This window comes from Colletotrichum costaricense (genome assembly GCF_030867565.1).
Source record: "Colletotrichum costaricense strain IMI 309622 chromosome Unknown Scaffold_22.1, whole genome shotgun sequence".
NCBI classification, from domain to species: Eukaryota; Fungi; Ascomycota; class Sordariomycetes; order Glomerellales; family Glomerellaceae; genus Colletotrichum; species Colletotrichum costaricense.
In genome coordinates this window covers 267,011-283,810 of record NW_026848251.1, presented here as the reverse complement: position 1 = coordinate 283,810, position 16,800 = coordinate 267,011, and the positions used below count along the sequence as shown (strand labels likewise).

Sequence of the window (16,800 nt, the reverse complement as noted above, 5' to 3'; positions counted from 1 at the left end):
GAGCTGGGAATTCGGGACTGTTTCCGAAGACTAGGGTCAAGAACAGTTGCCGTAGATGAACTGGTTAACTCGATACGTTCTGGGAAGAACTTGAACAAGTGTTGCATATCTCTGGTTTTACGTGAGTGTTTGCTAAAGAAATTTCATGGCTCGACGCAAGCGCTGTGTCTCGCCGAACCCGGGCGCCCCTTGCCGTGAACTCGTCAATGCCGGCGTCCCGATCCATGAGCCACACGATCAACTACCAAGCCGCCAACAGTGCTTCCGACAACATTCTCCCAAGTCCTAGACGGCTTCTCTCCATGCTTCCCAGCGACGGCGTCAATCGCCCCGGCTCCCGCCGCCGCCGTCATGACTCTTGCCGTTCGGTCCCTGTCATGCCGCGCCAGACCCGCCTCAATGATACCGGCACTAGCAGCTGCAACAGCGGCCTGACCCCAATTCGGCCCGGAGGCGGAATGCCTCCGTTTGCTTCTGCTGTGTGTGTGGCTGTGGTGGCGATGGTGCCCATGCCTGTGGCTACGATGGCTGCGGTCGGAGTCGTAGACCTCGGATCTTGGTCGCGATCGTGGACGCCTCTCTTCGTAGTGGTAGTCTCTGATTCTTGGATTGTATCTATCTTCTTCGTAGACTTCGATGTGGCCTCTGCGACCAGGAGACTCGTAGTGCTTGTGTGCGACGTGGGCAGCGCCGGCGTCCCTTGTCGGGCTGTGCCCTGGACTTCCGACGCTCAAGTCGGAGTAGGCTGGTGAGTGGTGCCGCCGGCGGGTTGAGTATTTGTCCCGTACATCGTAATCTTTGTACGACATCTTGAATGTTGACTGATGAGTTGAAATCTCGGGGGCTTCAAAAGTTCGTAGATGAGAGAAGTTCGTAGATGAGAGCTCCATAGGCTTTCATGGCCGTAGCATGGGGAACCAGCTCAAATAACATGACGGAAATCAACAACTCCAGAGGCCAAGGGCACTAGACCTCCGCTTTTCTTACCGACCACAGAAAGTCTTGCGGGGAATGGAGAGTTCGCCTCTCAAGACTGCCTATTGGGAAATTCTGATGTAAGTTCTCGGCCGGATGGGTTACAGCGATTCCAATCAAGTTTTAAGAAAGTGCATCTTTGACTAAAGCTCAAATCACCTTGTGATGGTAAAGTGGAGCGGATGCTCTCACATGTAATGAACTTGCGTGCGTTCACTGTCAGGAACTGTGAGCTAAATCAGGTTTTTGGTAGCTTTGGGCTACAAGCAAATGGAGGATCCGGCTTTGGCGCGCATTGCCAAAGCATGATTGAGCGACCAAGTATGAACGAAGAGAGTTATGGCACATGTCATGCATCGGCAGTTTTGGTTCCTAACGGAGTTGACTCCGGCGATTTCCGATGCCGCAGTCACTATTACCTTCACTGGCTCCGCAAGCTGAGGGTACCTGCGCAACAAGATTACGTAGGAAAAGATGAACTGCGAAAATTTGGAAGACAGATGGATGTGGTCCTGGTGTGCTGGAAGTGCTGCAAGCCGTGGTCTTATGACGTGAAAGTGACAAAGAGATACCGGGGCAAACTCGCCGTGGTCGACACCGATCAGGCCCACCCGGAGTTGCTCGGCTCCGGGTCGGTCGGCTCCAGGCTTATCATGTGTTTTGTTACAGTACATGCGAGGTCAGAAAAGAGATGTAGTCAGAGTATTGAAATCCAGGCCGTTATCTTGGGTGCAACCAGCATACTGAGAGAAACCCATAATGATTAATATTTACTGTGACCACTAGGGTCTTGCTCCGTCATAATGCCGTATATCATCGGACGTGTCACCCATGCTTCCCCAGAATTCCCTCCTCACCAACCCCGCAAAATCGGGCCATGCGCATTCAAGGCCCAGTTTTGGTGGCGAGGAAGTCTGTGATCTGCTGAGACGGCGGACCGCGATCAGGCGAGGGGTTACTCCGCGTCGGAGCCATGGACATCGTGAGCCGAAATTGCCTCGCAAGCTCCTCAGACTCGGTCATGGTGAGGCACTCTTCCAACCGGGCCACGTCCTGGTTGTCGGTATCGCGGACGTGGGCTGCCAGGTCTACCCAGAGAGCCCTTAACTCGGTTTCGAAGCTGTCATCGTCGACTGGAATCGCTTGGAGGCGGCATATCTTTTCCTTCAACTAAAGCGACCGGTCAGTTTGCCGATGTGACTATGGGTGGGCGACAACGCTAAACTTACGCTTTCGCGGTCCGTGTGATTCCTGGCGCTACGAGACTCGCCATCGGCCAGTCGATCTGTGAGGATTGGAAGGAGGACTTGTTCCTCGCTGATGCAATGCCTTGCCAGTTCGAGGCTGAGCTCATTCCTCCATCGGACTTTGTCTTCTAGAGTGGTTGATGTGAGGATATATCGATATGCCTGCTCGATCTTCCGATGGTCATCCTTGATCGCGTCGCTGAGTCTCGTCATGATGTTGATGTTTCGTGGTCGGATATTGAGGTGAATAGTGCTGAGGCCGATTACTTCGAAGCATGAAAGAGAAGCTGGCGAAATAGAACGGTGATACTCGTTGGATTTGAGGTGCTGGTGGACGGCAACCGGAAAAAGGTGAGTTTTCCCGCGAACTTTGGTAGAGATGGTTTTGAATAAGATCATCAATCTGACCACTGAGAGGGAATCCCATGCCTAAAGTAAGTAAGCAAACCCACAAATGACGTTTCGGAGACTCATGGCTGTGGCGTCTCACCAGGGGCTGATCCTATTGTGATACCTGACAGACACCGCCATGTCTGCCCAAGCTTGTCAAGTAGTCTCCGATAAGCTATCACTCTTTCCCTCGCTCACTCTCACTCACTCCAGGAACAGTGGCACAGCAAGGGAGGGGTCCTGTCAAAGCACCTTGGTATCCGTGGTGGCTTTGCGGGCTTACAGGCTGCAGCATCCCGAGAAGCAAAGGAGATCAGTGGGACATCTTTTAGACCCCCCGAGCTCCCGGCGCGAAGTGGAGCAGCCGCTCCGGAGACGTGGATTCATGGAGTGAGTGGTCCGGCGGTTGGGTTGGGTTGGGGATTCCGCCCCCAAAGGCCCCCTAAGGATGACTGACCGGCATCAAGAACTGCCTATTCCGGCATGGTAGACCACGCATCCGGTTGCGAATCCCGGACGGTGATTTGTTTGGCAATCATGAGAAAGAGTGTGCCCTTGGGCCTCAGCCCTGTTTTTTCTGGTCCGCCACTCTATCATCATCGCGTCACCCCAAGCCGTTTCCGAATGCTAGGGTTTGGGATCTGGCGAGCTGTGTCGACCGTCAGACTGTGCCACGTGGGCTTTCAACCTACTATGTACGCTCAATGTTCCGTTAGTCAATACCTAGCACTAAAACATGATGAGCAAACGGATCAAGGTAAACCCGGTATTATGGCAACTTTATTACCATGGCACGTACGTCGGCTTTGCCACGACAGGGAAGACAGTGTTGCGCCGCTGACCTTCGTTATCTAAACCAACCAACATCCAAAGAACGTGACTCTTATTGTGTTTCTGCGCAAGACTCTCTGAATTCCAGAAGGGGCAATCAAAGTCTCGTTTGATCTAAAGGGCCGGGTTCAGTGTACCGGTGGATATGTCTGAGACAAGAAGCTTTGCAAGCTAACTCGACCCCAGCCATCAAACGGCGGAAAGGATAAGCGGCAGCCAACGCTATGTCGTCAGGCTTTTGGCGGGGTAATAAGCCACAGAAGAACCAAAGAGCTCGGCTCTTTTCTCCCATTGCCTGATTCGCTTTACCACAACTATTCCTTCTGTGGTGTACCAAGTCGTCACCCAGCCACATCATCGTGAGGCTCGTCATACTACGGTCAAAGGTTAGCCCGTAATTCCACCGCTGACGCCGCAGATCCTCGGTGTAACCCATCTTGGATCGCAAAAGTACCTATGTGTACCTCTTCCGGCATCTTTGCCTCACAAGGATATCTCCATTTCGCCCTTCAGATTCTGCCACGAGCCAAGAACCTGTCCGGGATGTCGACATGCTTGCATCGTAGATACTCTGCCAAGTTCTTGCTAAGGAAATCGTAAGACGAGCTAGCAGAGACGCCCCTATCCAGGTGATCCTTCAATAGGAAGTGCACAGCTATCTCCAAGTCAGTTAAACACGACACCATCGACCTTTACAAGGGGCAGAATAACTCACCATGGAGATGTGGGAGCTCGAAACGGAAAACCGGTTTACCCTTGTCATCCTCTCCTAGCAAATCACGAATCTTCCCGACCGTCAACATCGACCTTAACCAATCCCACTCGTCGGCATTCCGCACAAAGAATCCAACGTTGCTGTCGGACCCCTTGTCACCCGACCGCGCATGTACGACATACCCAAGCGGTGCCCTTGTAGTTGGCCCCAAGGTCGCCACATCAGTCGGGCTTTTGGTCTCGTACGTCGGTTGGTCGTACAAAAAGTCCACTGTGTCCCGCGGGGGCTCAATGTCGACCTTTTGACTCTTCCAAGGTAAATGGCACACGTGCTTTGCTGCGCTCTGCGGGAGAATGCTAACCCAGTACTCATGGTACTCCTTTGGGATTGCTTGTCGCGTGTCTAGGTGGAATGTTGCACCGGGGTAGCTTTGCATGACGTTATCCACAATTGGTTTCAGGAACTTCAAGGGCGACAACGCTGCTTGGTCGCGCGCTTGTGCAAAGATGCGGAGATCGACAGTTGCTGCATCTTGGTTTTTGGGGTTCTCTGGACAAGAGCCGTTGGTGCTGAATTTGAGACAAGAGAAGGACTTTACGTCAAGAACGTGACGAAGCTGACGCTCAAACAATGTCGCCTTCTCATTGATGTCGAGGCCGCAAAGAAAGTAATGGGCTTCGGCTTGATATCCGCCTTTGGCTGTAATGCCAACCTTTGTAGTCGGAGGAGGCTTCATACTGCCGACGTTGAAGACTCGACTGTAGCGATGTCAGTGGGAGTTTTCAATGGGTATTGTGATGGCGACATACACTTGATCCTGTCCCACCTGTGTCATCTTGATGTTGTCTAGGATGGCCGCGACATCTGAATTGTAGTAATATGGCCCTTGGATCTCGTAGAGAAGCTGAGCTTTGCACGTTTCCAGAGTCACCATACCTCCCGTTCGAGCTTGCTTGTAGACGGTAAACTCGCCAGTTTCCTCGACTTTGGCAATCGGAAATCCAATTTCGACAGAAGTACCAGGCAAGCTCTTGAACCCAGAAAAGTTTCCGCCCGTCACGTAAGTCGTGCATTCGATGAAGTGACCTGCAACGAGTGCGTGCGCCAGCTGCGAGTAGTCATCACGCTTCCAGCCATGATGGTATGCTGCGCATGCAATGGTTGGCGAAGCATCAGCTACACGGCCGCACAACACGATATGAGCTCCTTGCTTGAATGCTTCAACTATTCCCCAGCAGCCCAAATATGCCTGAGCGTAGATGGGTTCGTAAGGCCAGTCCTTGATATTCTCGCCTAGACTTGTCAGCATCTAGCACCATAAGCCATGGGATTGGCTGGGTCGTGAAGTACCCGTTGTCAGATTTTTAAATCCTTCTCCAGACTTCAGCCCCTTTTTAACAACATCAATCACCTCGTCGCCCTCAATCCAGGCGACTTTAAGCTTCAAGCCCTTCTCGCTAATCATGTGAACTAGAACATCATGCAGCTTCTTCGTATCGCTTGCGCCAGCATTGACGGCAAGTTTGATCCGCCTGGAATCCAAGTATTGCAGCGCAGGTTCGACTGCTTCGAGAAATGAAGGCTCAAATTCAGACGAGTTTGTGGGATCAGTCGCCTTTGCAACACCCCTTGATGTCATGTTGTACTCTGACATCCAGTCGCCGACAATGTACTGGATGTCTTCATTCCGAGCGAGCTCAGCAAGCCCATGGCGCCTATCTGCTGCAGATCCAGACGCCGATGCTATGCGCGCGGTGTCATTTGCGCGCGATGCGAGATGACCTGGGAGGTTGGTCCTGAGAGGCATGATCAAATTTTGAGCGAAGGAATAAGGCAAGGAAGTTTTTTTTTTGGCTAGTTTCCGAAGAATCAACGAGTTGTATGGAGTTGCTCTAGTTGTAGATGATCCATATGTACCTCAATCATGATATTCTCAAGGTTCTAGCTGGAGTCCATTAGCCGTCCGCCCCGCACCGGCGAACCGTGTCCCCTCCGCATAGAACGCAACAAGCCTCGGCTTGTCCGGCTTTTCAGATGTTTCGACATGCCCCGAGCGTCGATCGACAGTTGTTCAAAGAATTTTGAATCAGGATTCCTGACTCAATTACGCTGAGCTTCGAGCTGGTTTGGTGAACTGGCCTTTGATCTTCTACGTACACTAGTCGAAACATACATCTATGACGGTGAGCGGAATGTCTTACGGACCCAGCGGTAATGGATTCAACGTCTGCCAAGCGAATACCGAGAAAGGTGATGAGATACATTATTCTATGTCATGTTAATTGCAATCCAACGTAATTTATCGTCCTTCGTGAATTCAATCTCCCTTTCGCTTTATTGTATACTCTTTCAGGCACATAGCTGCTCTATAAGGCGGTCTTCTTTTCCTCCTCTGTAATGAGGCCGTCATTGGTAGGCGACTCCTTTCTGCCAACACCCTCGTCCGAATGCGAGTGAGCCTGCGAGTTTCCTTGCTCCATTGTCCCAGCAGCGATAGCTTGAGCCTCGTCTGCACCGATGGTGACGTTTGGAGCGTAAGCCATCTTGCCTTCATTCCGACGATGCACTGGGATGAAGACGTTGAACCAGCGCGGCACTATGAAGCCGGCTAAAATCAAGATCAAAGCGACGTGGCCGACAGCAAAGCCTAGGATATGCAATGGATCGTAGCGGAGTTCATAAAATGATGGGTATGAAAAGCCGTAGACGATAGCCAAGATCGGCCCTGAGATGTAGCGAAGTAATACGGGCCAGAATGTCGGAATATTCCAGTTCTTTCCGCTGCCGATGACTACGTTGAGATCCCTCCGAAGTTGGTTTCCCTGACCAACAATGTTAGACTGATTCTCTTTGTAACGGAAGACGAACACTTACAGAGTAGAAGGCCAGATACCAGAACTTGCTGATGAAAGCGTTCTTTCCCCAGAACCTCGGCGGGATGGAGTCTGGGATTTTGCCAATGATACTTGAGGCGATACTTCCGCCGATGAAGATACCGAACCCAACACCAGCTCCAGCTCCTGGGTGCACAGCGTGGGCGATGGCCACTCCCAGGACCATAGCTAGGATGTAGCATGTGTTGTAGATGACAAAAGCTGGCTTGCCGACTTGTCCAATAACATCTTTGCAACGGTAAACACTTGTTGATGAAATGCATTCGGCAAAGACAACGAAGACTAATGCAACATCGTTCGTCCACCGGTCAATGCCAGTCAGGAGGTAATACCCGAACTCCGTGCAGTATGGAAGGCACAAAAGGAAGGACATGATCGTAAGAGTCGTGACAACTATAGGCCTGCTAGCCTTAATTCCCGTGTCCATCACCAGTGTGACGATGGCGTCCAACATGGCGAATGCTGAGCTGTAGCCGAGGACCATGAGTGTGAAAAACAATGCTACAGCCCAGAAATTGGCACCGGGCATTTCGGCCACTGCCTGAGGTAAAGTGAGGAAGCCAACGCTGAAGCCTCCGATGGGGTTTTCTGGGTCGGGTCGCATGCCGAGGTACCCGACCACGCCGAAGACGGCAAATGCGGCGATGTTCTCAAAGAGCACATTGCTGCAAACGATCAAGATTGAATCCATGACTGCGTTGGAATACTGTCGATTATATGAGGCATACGACGTAAAGTAACCGAAACCCACTCCGGTGCTGAAGAAGACCTAGATAATAGTCAGTTCATCGTCTGTGAATCGCATCTTCAATGAGTACCCTGCGAAGAGTCTCGAAGTTCAACATAAAGCGGGTAGATAAGGGCGTTCGTACCTGACCACAAGCTGTCTGCCAGACCTGACCTCTTGCGAGTTGGTCGCCTCTCCATGTCGCGAAATAGAGCTTCACACCTTCACCCGCATTCTCAAGCGATACGGACCTACCGATCAGCACAATGGTGACAACAATAGGCAGGCCCATCGTAAAGTACACGACGCGGCCAGTGAGCCCGACGCCGCGGAAAATGGAGATATACATGAGGAAGAAGGTGAAGGCCGCCCATCCGGTCGTCTCCCCCAATAGAGCGGTACCGGGATACTCGGTGTAGTTCAAAACGCTGCTGCCATCTGCCGTTAGATTGCCCTCGATTGGGTCAACGTTGGCAACGACCTTTCGGTTGAAGAAGTAATCGGGCTCGTTGGTCCATGGTAATGGGCTGGTGAAGGAATGTCGGAAATAGCTCATAATCCACGCCAAGTTGACGACGAAGTATGGCGTGACAACAAAGCCAACGTAGATCAACGATAGTCCCAACCCCTTCAGTCTCTGGTTGACATTCGCGTAGGCCACAACACTACCACCACGGTAGGCCTGTCCAATGGCAATCTCGAGTACGAGAACCGGGATAGCAACGATGAAAACGGCCATCAGATATGGGATGTACCACTGCAGGCCATGGTTGTTGTACACCTGGGATGGGTACCGAAGGAGGTTGCCCATTCCGGCGCAGCCACCCATGGATGCTAGAAGAAAGGAGGCCCTTGAGGGCCACGCATCACGGCCGTCTTCTGCTTTGTTCGGCGGAGGAGCAAACCAGCCCCCGATTTTCTTGAGCGCGTCCATCACCACGTGTCGATGCTTGCGGCCCGAGAAAGACGCAGGTCCGGTCCGGTCCGACGGAAGAGGCCGGCTTTCGTTCGGCGAGAGTGCGATATCAAGGTTGCAGTTTTGGTCGTCAACATGTGAGTGCAAAACAAAGTATGAGATGCGACTGGCTTTGGATGATGAAACCCTGAGGGACAAGAGATCGCCTTGAGTAAGATGGTCCGAGGTGGAGAAGAAAAGGACAGGAGAGGAAGAAAGCTTTCTCAGTGCCTTGGTACGTACCAGACCGCTCGTCGATGCTTGTCTACTTATTGAGTTCGAGAAATATTGAACGCGACCCGGCTGGACTGCAGAACTTTCACTTTTCGCCCGCCGCCAGGAGGCGTTCATCCCAAGCACGCAATCTTGCTTTTCAGTCCACGCTTCGTGGGGTTCACGAAAGACCACTCATAAGCGCGACGCGCTGTGGTAAGTGGAGAATGGATATAAGGTCTTGGAATTACATAGGACAAGAGATTTAGCGAATCCTCCATCAGCCGTTTGTCGTGGCATCGCGGGTGGGAGCTGGGGGCGGAGATGCGAGACTATCCCGGTCTCCCAAGGCTCGGCGGACTTGGCGACAAGGCCATAGAGGGCGCGAGAGGCACCGGTATCCGTCCGGCCAAGACCGAGGACGGAGCCAAGGGCGTCGTTCGGTCGAATCACCGGAGCGGGATGACGCGAGCGCCCCACTATGCGGCGTCCCGGTCTGACATACAGATTCGCAAGGGAAAACATGCTGTTGGTTTGTCGTTCGGCTGGCCGTGTTATTGTGAGACCTTGACGTGGGGTGATGGACGAACGAGGGGCAAAAGAGAGGTCTGGAGAAGATGTGATTCGGGGAAAGAGACATCACTCACACACTGATTTCTTCAACGTTGAATGCTACCGTTCAGCTGCCCACGTCATTGAAGACTTCTCGGAGTGAGCTCCAAGCTTGATGGATCGCATGGCGCAAGGCTCTGTTGAACCCTGCCATTCCGCCTACCAAGTTTTTAAGTGAGTCTACTTAAGGCTCAAAGCCGTGAATGGCCTGGATCTCTTGATCCAGCGCGAGAAGCCACCAATATTACAGGTACAGGGGATGTAATGAGGGGGAAGTGGAAGCTAGCTCCACTCGAGGTGGCTCCAGAGTTCTTCACGCTTGTGTCAACCTGTCAAGCAGACATCGCCGCAGTGTGTCAGTCTAAGCTTCAGTGCATTTCTGCAAGACCCCACCACAAATATCTCATGCTGAAATTCGCGGCCTCTCAACGTAGGGTAAATCACATTTACGGACTGGACAATCAGGATTTGGAGCAAATAGGATGATGGGACCTTTCACCGTGTAGTGGACCTCGACTTTCATGTTGCTAGTCGGAATTTCTCCGACTTGGCATTTGCCAAGCAAGTCAGGATTTGCTGCCTGTACGACGTCAGACCATCAGCCCACTTGATAAGTAGACGAGGATTCACGAAGTCTCTTGATCAAGATAGTGCAAAAGTGGGGTTTGCAAGTTTTGAACGCAAAACCAATTGCGTGGTGAGAGCCGTGTCATTCAGACACATGAAAGAAGAAGCTTTTTGGACCTAAGAAGGCAAGGTATTGTCCTAGCGGAGAGGGAGAGGAACTCTAAGATATAGAGTCATGATATAAGCAGGAAATTTTCGACTGTCTTGGGTTCCAACCCAAAGAGTCATCAGAGACAATGTATACACAGGGTCTATAGATAGTAGATATTTACAGAAGATGTACGAGTGGTATGGTGCTGTGAGCTTGGCTTTAGGCATGGTCAATCAAAGACGGACCCGCCTCGATGGGAAAGGTCAAAATGTTGTGAGGACCATCGGCCATTAGTCCGTTCGCCCCGGGCCGCATCTGCGAGGCGGGAAGCCAAAGGGTCTTGTTCGCATCCACCCACATCAGATCGGTCCACACCAGAGCATCATCCTGAACAAGGATGGACGAAGTTCCGTCCGGTTTGACTTTCCAGATAGCGAGGAGGTTGGTGTCGCTAACATAGATGTTTCCGTCTCCGTCAATAGTGGTGCCCCCAGTGGAAGGGGTCAGGGCGAATGGCTCAACGTAGTCTCCGAGGTTGGCAGCAAGAGTGCTGTTCGTCAAGGCTCCGTTGACGTATTCGGTCTTAACGCGGTACATGCCACCGTTGCAAGGCTGATAGTACAGGTAGACACCATCAGGAGACACCTCAATCTGATCGAGGCCAACGGAAAGAGTGCTGGTTCCGCCCTGGTACCCCGGCACAAGACTACCGTTGTAGGCCATGGGGAACCAGGCCAGAGCCGAGCTGTGACCCACGAGTACACGCTGACCTTGACCAGTGGTAAGATCCATCACCACCAATGCGCCAAGTGTATCGCTGAGATAGGCGTAGTTTCCATTGAAACGGACATCGTCGATGACACTACCGGTCTCTGTAAGGTTATCGAGATAGTATGCCTTGTCGACGAGGTTGCTCTCGAGGTTGATGCCAACGAGCTTGCTAGATCCATTGATAAGATTGCGATCACTATCAGTGGTACCGCCGTCGACGATCCAGAATCGTCCATCGGGGCCGATGCGAGCACCATCAATGCTGACAAAGGCCTTCTTGGGGTCCAGGGTGGAGTTTGAGGTCCAGGAGTTCCACGTTGAGTCGGGGTACAGAACAGTCGTGCCGTTGCTAAGAAGCTCTACGGCTTGAGGTGCATCCGTCGTAGAATATCTCTGCGTCAAGAATTTTCGTCCATCAGTCGAGATACTGATGCCTTGAGTTGCGCGGTCCAAGGTAAGGGCGATTTCAAGACCGGGTGCAAGAGCTGAAACGAGCTGCACTGTTAACGCCAACGTGGCGAGAGTAAGAGAACGACCCCTCATGGCGAATTTTTCGAGTATAGGAAAGAAAGGAGTGTTGGAATATCCCAGAAAATCTGGCTAGGTAGAGTTCCATGGTGTCCAAGACAAGCTTATATACGCAATGGTGTAATAAGCTGTTGTACTCGTAGATGACGCGTCGGGTGTATCTTCAGCCCCATCCCCCTTTTCCAGCCTGTCGTTAGTGTTCAACGCACTGAGCTATTATTGGGCTGATTATCAATCAAGCCTTTCGCGTACAGATAGGTTAGGGCAAAATCTGTGGTCTGGATCAGTCAAGATATTAATTGTAGCCATAACATGAGGCGACGCGGAGCAGCCCGCGATGCTCGGATGAGCCCCACGTTCACGGTGCGGAGCCACTCGGGCCTCTAGCCGTACGGTTACCGGGCGCATGAATAAGGGGATCAACAGAGCTAACCGAATCATGAAGTTTCGGTACGACATAGTATTGTAAGGCCAGCTCGTCTTTCTTCTGTAAATGGCAGTTTCGAGATGAGAGGGGTTAACAGCCGAGGCATTCGGCCGAGAGCAGGAATCAAGCTGCGCACATACCACAGGAGATTGCGCTGTCGTAGCCTTCCTTTCACGGCGCGATTCCATCCATCCTTTGCTCATTCTTTCCGGAGGAGCCGTCAACATCATCCAAAGGCAAGGATATGCAACTATTAGCGTGCGCTTATTGGTCTGTTTAAGCAAGAGAAGACGGAGAGGTCTCGGTCAGCTTTAGGTCATGATTTCCCAACAACATGGGTGTGAATAGAAAAGAGGGATCATTGTACTCGGCTGAAACACCTAGGTAGTCTAAGCCTCTAAAGTAGAGAAATGGATGCCGGAAACTTCGCCAGAGATATCGGCTTCTTCAACAGTGGAAGTATGTAACTCATGTCACTATGCACAATTCAAATGTGACCCTGCTTTGCTTAGATTTCTAGACTTCAATTTGTGTTCCGTATTATAGACGGAAGTTATGGTCGCTTCAAGTTGCCAATGCATTCGGTAGTTGCAATAGAGTTTTAAGTTTACTGAAAGTAAGGACTGTAAATTTGTGATTGCAGGCAAGCCAAAAAATGATAGGTCGAATAGGAAATGTGAGTATTGACAGCTCTCCCCCTCTTTCCCTTACTCAAGGTATTCTCCCACTATGATATCGCCTTTCCTCATGGCAGAAAACCATAAGCTGGCATGCCAAGGTAACTGAGCGAAGAAAGTACGATCTCTAGTGTCTAGCGTCATTCTTGCAGTGCACGAAATTCATAGAGTTCCTCTGATCTGGGTGACCGCCCTAGCATGGTGCGTACCCAAATTGGACACTCCAATCATCATCGGTGTAAGCTTCACCAGAGGACCACCAGTAGTGTTTATCGACGTCGGTGCATTCGTGATAGATCACTTGTACGCCATCGGCAATTTCACCGAATGAACTAAGCTCCTTCTCCTCCAGAGCCTGAATTTTGTCAGCAAAAACCCTACAACCCTCATGAAGGAGAATTGAGGAATAAGTTTGGTGGAGAACCCACATCATTGCACCACCAAGTCGCGCTCTTCCAAGCACAGCTAACGCGGCCACATTCTCTCGGGCCAGCAGAGTTCTTCGGTTTCCCTGGAACTTTCCTGAGGTATTCCATGGTCGTCTCATACATGTCGGTGTGACCCTCCTCTAAGCTCTGGCAATCGACCCTGGGAAATTTGGCGCGCTTCTCCACGTCACTACGAGCAATATTCGAAATTGCTTCAAGGTCGAAGCCATTCATCTGGGCCATCTGAGGATTAAGACTACCGAGGGTAGCATAGACCTCTTGGATTGTACCCTTGATGGTGATGTTCTCTCCTTCTGGAGTCTGAAACTCCCATTCGGGAATGTACAGCCCGTAGCCCTTGGGCACATCCGCGGGAATAACAGCCTGATCAGTTAGCTCTTGCTTCAAAGACTTGGTCGGGTTCAAGCTTACAGCAACAATCATCGTGACTGATGACATCAAATGAAGAAGGCTGGCTCGCATGGTGGGCGTTGCTGTGCAGGTTAGATTTGGATAAAGCGTGTATGTGCTGGTTTGGACCTTGGGATGATATCAAAAGATCTCGTACGAAGGAAGAGCCATCGCTACTTATAAGCCCTAAAATGAACATGAAGCCGTATCTCACATCTCGGCAACCAAAACTCGTATCGAGTATTATTGCTTGACTCCTTTGAAGGACGCAATCGCGACCACCCATGCATGATTGCCTACTAGCTTCAGCTGCTGCATGAATCCAATCCTACATCGAGACTACACTACTCAAAATAGAAAAGGTAATCAATTGATCTTCATGGACGGGTGGTGTCGTAATCTCACTCTACGAAAAATTAAGCAAACCAACAGACATGGACAATTGGCAGACCGTAGAGCACTGTTAAGACTTGATCTCGCAATGGGCATCATTAACTCAAGGGTTTCCGCTCTTTCCACTTCTTTTCTTGGCTCAAAGAAAAGGAAGTTGACGAATCTGATCTTCTTAAGCTTCCCTGCATGTTCCGAGGATGCGTGCCCCCTTAACGATTGATCTCACTGGCCCGCTTAGCAGCTATGATGCAGCCTCTTTGCAACCAATACTTCCAAGAACATCTATCAGACGTCCCAGGCAATCAGAACGAAGATGTACAAAAGAATGACTCCAGCCCTCCAGAAGCATTTGGAAAGTCCAGGAGATTCAAATGGTCAGACTTGCGCGTCCAGCACCACCATCCAACAGAAGCCGTCAAGATATTCTATTCGTGCTCTTCGGATGTCATCGCATCATTCGCCAAAAGCTGCACAATATGTTAAGGAGCAAGCAGACTGTTTTGTTTGTTGGTTTGGCAATGTTAGCAAACGTTGCCAGTTACAATGAAGAGCACGGTGACGTGAGCTACAAGTAGTCGAGACAAACGTCATGTTACACCAGCTTGAAGCCATGATCGCCTTGGAATTCCAGGCTTCAAAGGCATTTACTGGCAAACATCCACGGCCTGCTAATGGATCTTGAACCAAGCTTAGGAGCTGTTTGCGGTCCTGTGGCTGAAACATTTTTACATCACATGAGTGAGCAAATGCATGGTTAAGAGGCGATGGCTGAAAACTGTACCGAAATACTTCAAGTATTGGCAAACGTACTTTTAGTTGCAGCCTGGTGATGGCTGGTTCAATCTCCAACATCCGATCTACAGTTACGAAGGCGGTCCCTTTTTGCATCAATTCTCAAGAGATACTTCATTGATATGGCCATCTGAACCTATCTCCAAGTGTTAAATCTGATCAGTGACACTTTCGTGACTATTCACTCTTGGGCGGTGTGGCTCTGTTTTTGCTTTTTGAACAGTAGGCGTGTTGAATACTAGGTAAGATAGGTAGGCATAGCTCCGCTCGCTACATGCGATGATGATTGTCAAATGAAGCATGCGTCTTCTTCTGATCCTGTATTCAAGCTCCACATTACGTCACGGGCTCTGCCCCTGCGAGCATTAGTCTTCACGTCTCAATACAGGGAACACGGCGATGTTTGCTCAACTTTGAACAAATGGCTTCTTTGTCGATAAGCTTTCAATGATTTGCGGACGGTATTGGTCACGCTGTTGTCCGATTCCATGCATGCTGTAGGCGTGATTTCAATCCAACTTTGACATAACTGGTCATCAAAGTACATACAAGTTTGCAGCGTCGCGTTCCAACTATGTAATGTTTTGGGGTAGCTGTTCGAGGCCTGTGTCTATCAGAAGGATGACGCAGATACTAGGTCGAAGATCCTAGATATATCTATAGGATACTCTGCGATGACTTACCTCAGAAAATACGTGTATGCAAGTATACCCTACCAAACGATCATGGAGGAAAGATTTACTTGCAATTGCTGAGCTTTTCACGCACATAAGGGCTAAAATAATCTGGAAAACAGGATTAATTCTGCGTCGAATATCAGAACACGTTTCCTCGCCCGGTAATGGACCTTGACTTTGGGGGAGTACGTAGCTTTTTTTTGTTCGAATTTGCTCTCGTTGCTCCTTTTACTAATGTTTACCTAAGATTCCAGTTCAACTGGGCGACGATCTCCCTCGACCTCGGCAGCTCGGCTATGGGACGGGAGCTCTACCGCAGATGGCCTTAACGTACACATCTCTTGAGCGTCTCGATCATGATTTGGTGACTTCGTTTTCGAGTCATGGTTTTCTCTCACAAAAGAGTGCTCTCCCCTCCCAACGGCAGTGTCTCTTTGTAGCAGCCGGGTTCCCCGTTCTTGCTTTCTCTTCTTAAGACATATAAACCAGCTACAACCAATGAGAGCCATGAGTATAACCACGATTCCAACTACAATACCAGCAATTGCCCCTCCAGATAACGAGGTCTCTCTGGCACCTTTAACCTGACGAGGCGGAACTTTGCCGTAAAGTGGAAAAACAGGATGATTGATAATGATTGGGCCCCCTCTAGGCAGGTTTGAGAGAAAGACTTTCGTCCAAGATGTCGTAATGGTGCTTTCACTTTCTCTCGTAGTAACAACGTTGTTGATCCACACTTCAGTCGGAGTACTCAGGAGGCTTGTACATTCCCGGTGAGGGATACCACCATTCGAAGCACTGAGACAGCCCCAGCCAGAGGGGCAGCACCAAGTTTGTGCATGCGTTTTTCCACTTGTCTCCGTGACATCCGTGGAACACGCAGTTGTCCACCCGCTAATGCACGCAGTGCCTGGGTAAGCCAAACTCGGGATATCACCTTGATTCGGAAATTGTTAGTACATGTACACCTTTCAAGGCTAACTTTCTGCTTATGGTAGTTTGTGTGGCATGGCTCAAGGAGGTCCTACTGAACTCGTCGAAAGGTCTCCAGATGTTTATGTAACTCTCCGGAAAGCATTGTGTTGGTACCGATGTCGTTGTCTCTCCCACAAATTGTAGACCGTAACAAGTGAAGCCCGATGTGATATCTTCACTTTTGGCCTCTACGCACCGGATAGCTCGAGGTAGTATGGAACAGGTACTATCTCTCGGTGTGAAGGGTGTCGTTTGTGGCTGCAAGGTATACACAGTGGAGAGCTGGTAGCCACCTGTGGAGTAGAAATGGGTTTCCACCAAGGGAGTGTAAAGTGTGGACGTGACTGCCATGTCTTTCTTGGAAGTTTGAATTATCAGAATAAAGGCGACATAATGTCAGTAGTCGATTCCTCGTGACACGAAGAGAAAGTGAAATGGAGACGT

At 50.5% G+C, this 16,800-nt stretch overlaps 7 protein-coding genes across 7 annotated transcripts; all 7 read right to left on the bottom strand.

The window, feature by feature from the left end:
- Positions 1 to 203: 203 nt before the first annotated feature.
- CCOS01_14933 (uncharacterized protein) lies at positions 204 to 809 on the bottom strand (the record flags this gene model as incomplete). The annotated part of the gene is made up of 1 exon (XM_060463075.1): positions 204 to 809. One exon carries the CDS (start codon positions 807 to 809, stop codon positions 204 to 206), a length of 606 nt encoding a protein of 201 aa, XP_060306260.1.
- Positions 810 to 1,860: 1,051 nt separating this feature from the next.
- On the bottom strand, positions 1,861 to 2,435 carry CCOS01_14932 (HHE domain-containing protein; the record flags this gene model as incomplete). The annotated part of the gene is made up of 2 exons (XM_060463074.1): positions 1,861 to 2,145; positions 2,205 to 2,435. The coding sequence occupies 2 exons, from the start codon at positions 2,433 to 2,435 to the stop codon at positions 1,861 to 1,863; spliced, it is 516 nt and encodes a 171-aa protein (XP_060306259.1).
- Positions 2,436 to 3,952: 1,517 nt separating this feature from the next.
- CCOS01_14931 (uncharacterized protein) lies at positions 3,953 to 5,965 on the bottom strand (the record flags this gene model as incomplete). The annotated part of the gene is made up of 4 exons (XM_060463073.1): positions 3,953 to 4,098; positions 4,159 to 4,916; positions 4,968 to 5,451; positions 5,509 to 5,965. 4 exons carry the CDS (start codon positions 5,963 to 5,965, stop codon positions 3,953 to 3,955), a joined length of 1,845 nt encoding a protein of 614 aa, XP_060306258.1.
- Positions 5,966 to 6,524: 559 nt separating this feature from the next.
- On the bottom strand, positions 6,525 to 8,713 carry CCOS01_14930 (Sodium:neurotransmitter symporter family protein; the record flags this gene model as incomplete). Its single annotated transcript, XM_060463072.1, has 3 exons — positions 6,525 to 6,980; positions 7,033 to 7,821; positions 7,925 to 8,713. The coding sequence occupies 3 exons, from the start codon at positions 8,711 to 8,713 to the stop codon at positions 6,525 to 6,527; spliced, it is 2,034 nt and encodes a 677-aa protein (XP_060306257.1).
- A 1,783-nt stretch (positions 8,714 to 10,496) lies between these two features.
- Positions 10,497 to 11,591, bottom strand: CCOS01_14929 (major royal jelly protein; the record flags this gene model as incomplete). The annotated part of the gene is made up of 1 exon (XM_060463071.1): positions 10,497 to 11,591. One exon carries the CDS (start codon positions 11,589 to 11,591, stop codon positions 10,497 to 10,499), a length of 1,095 nt encoding a protein of 364 aa, XP_060306256.1.
- A 1,282-nt stretch (positions 11,592 to 12,873) lies between these two features.
- CCOS01_14928 (uncharacterized protein) lies at positions 12,874 to 13,591 on the bottom strand (the record flags this gene model as incomplete). Its single annotated transcript, XM_060463070.1, has 2 exons — positions 12,874 to 13,035; positions 13,109 to 13,591. The coding sequence occupies 2 exons, from the start codon at positions 13,589 to 13,591 to the stop codon at positions 12,874 to 12,876; spliced, it is 645 nt and encodes a 214-aa protein (XP_060306255.1).
- A 2,032-nt stretch (positions 13,592 to 15,623) lies between these two features.
- CCOS01_14927 (uncharacterized protein) lies at positions 15,624 to 16,707 on the bottom strand (the record flags this gene model as incomplete). Its single annotated transcript, XM_060463069.1, has 2 exons — positions 15,624 to 16,318; positions 16,410 to 16,707. The coding sequence occupies 2 exons, from the start codon at positions 16,705 to 16,707 to the stop codon at positions 15,624 to 15,626; spliced, it is 993 nt and encodes a 330-aa protein (XP_060306254.1).
- Positions 16,708 to 16,800: the final 93 nt, after the last annotated feature.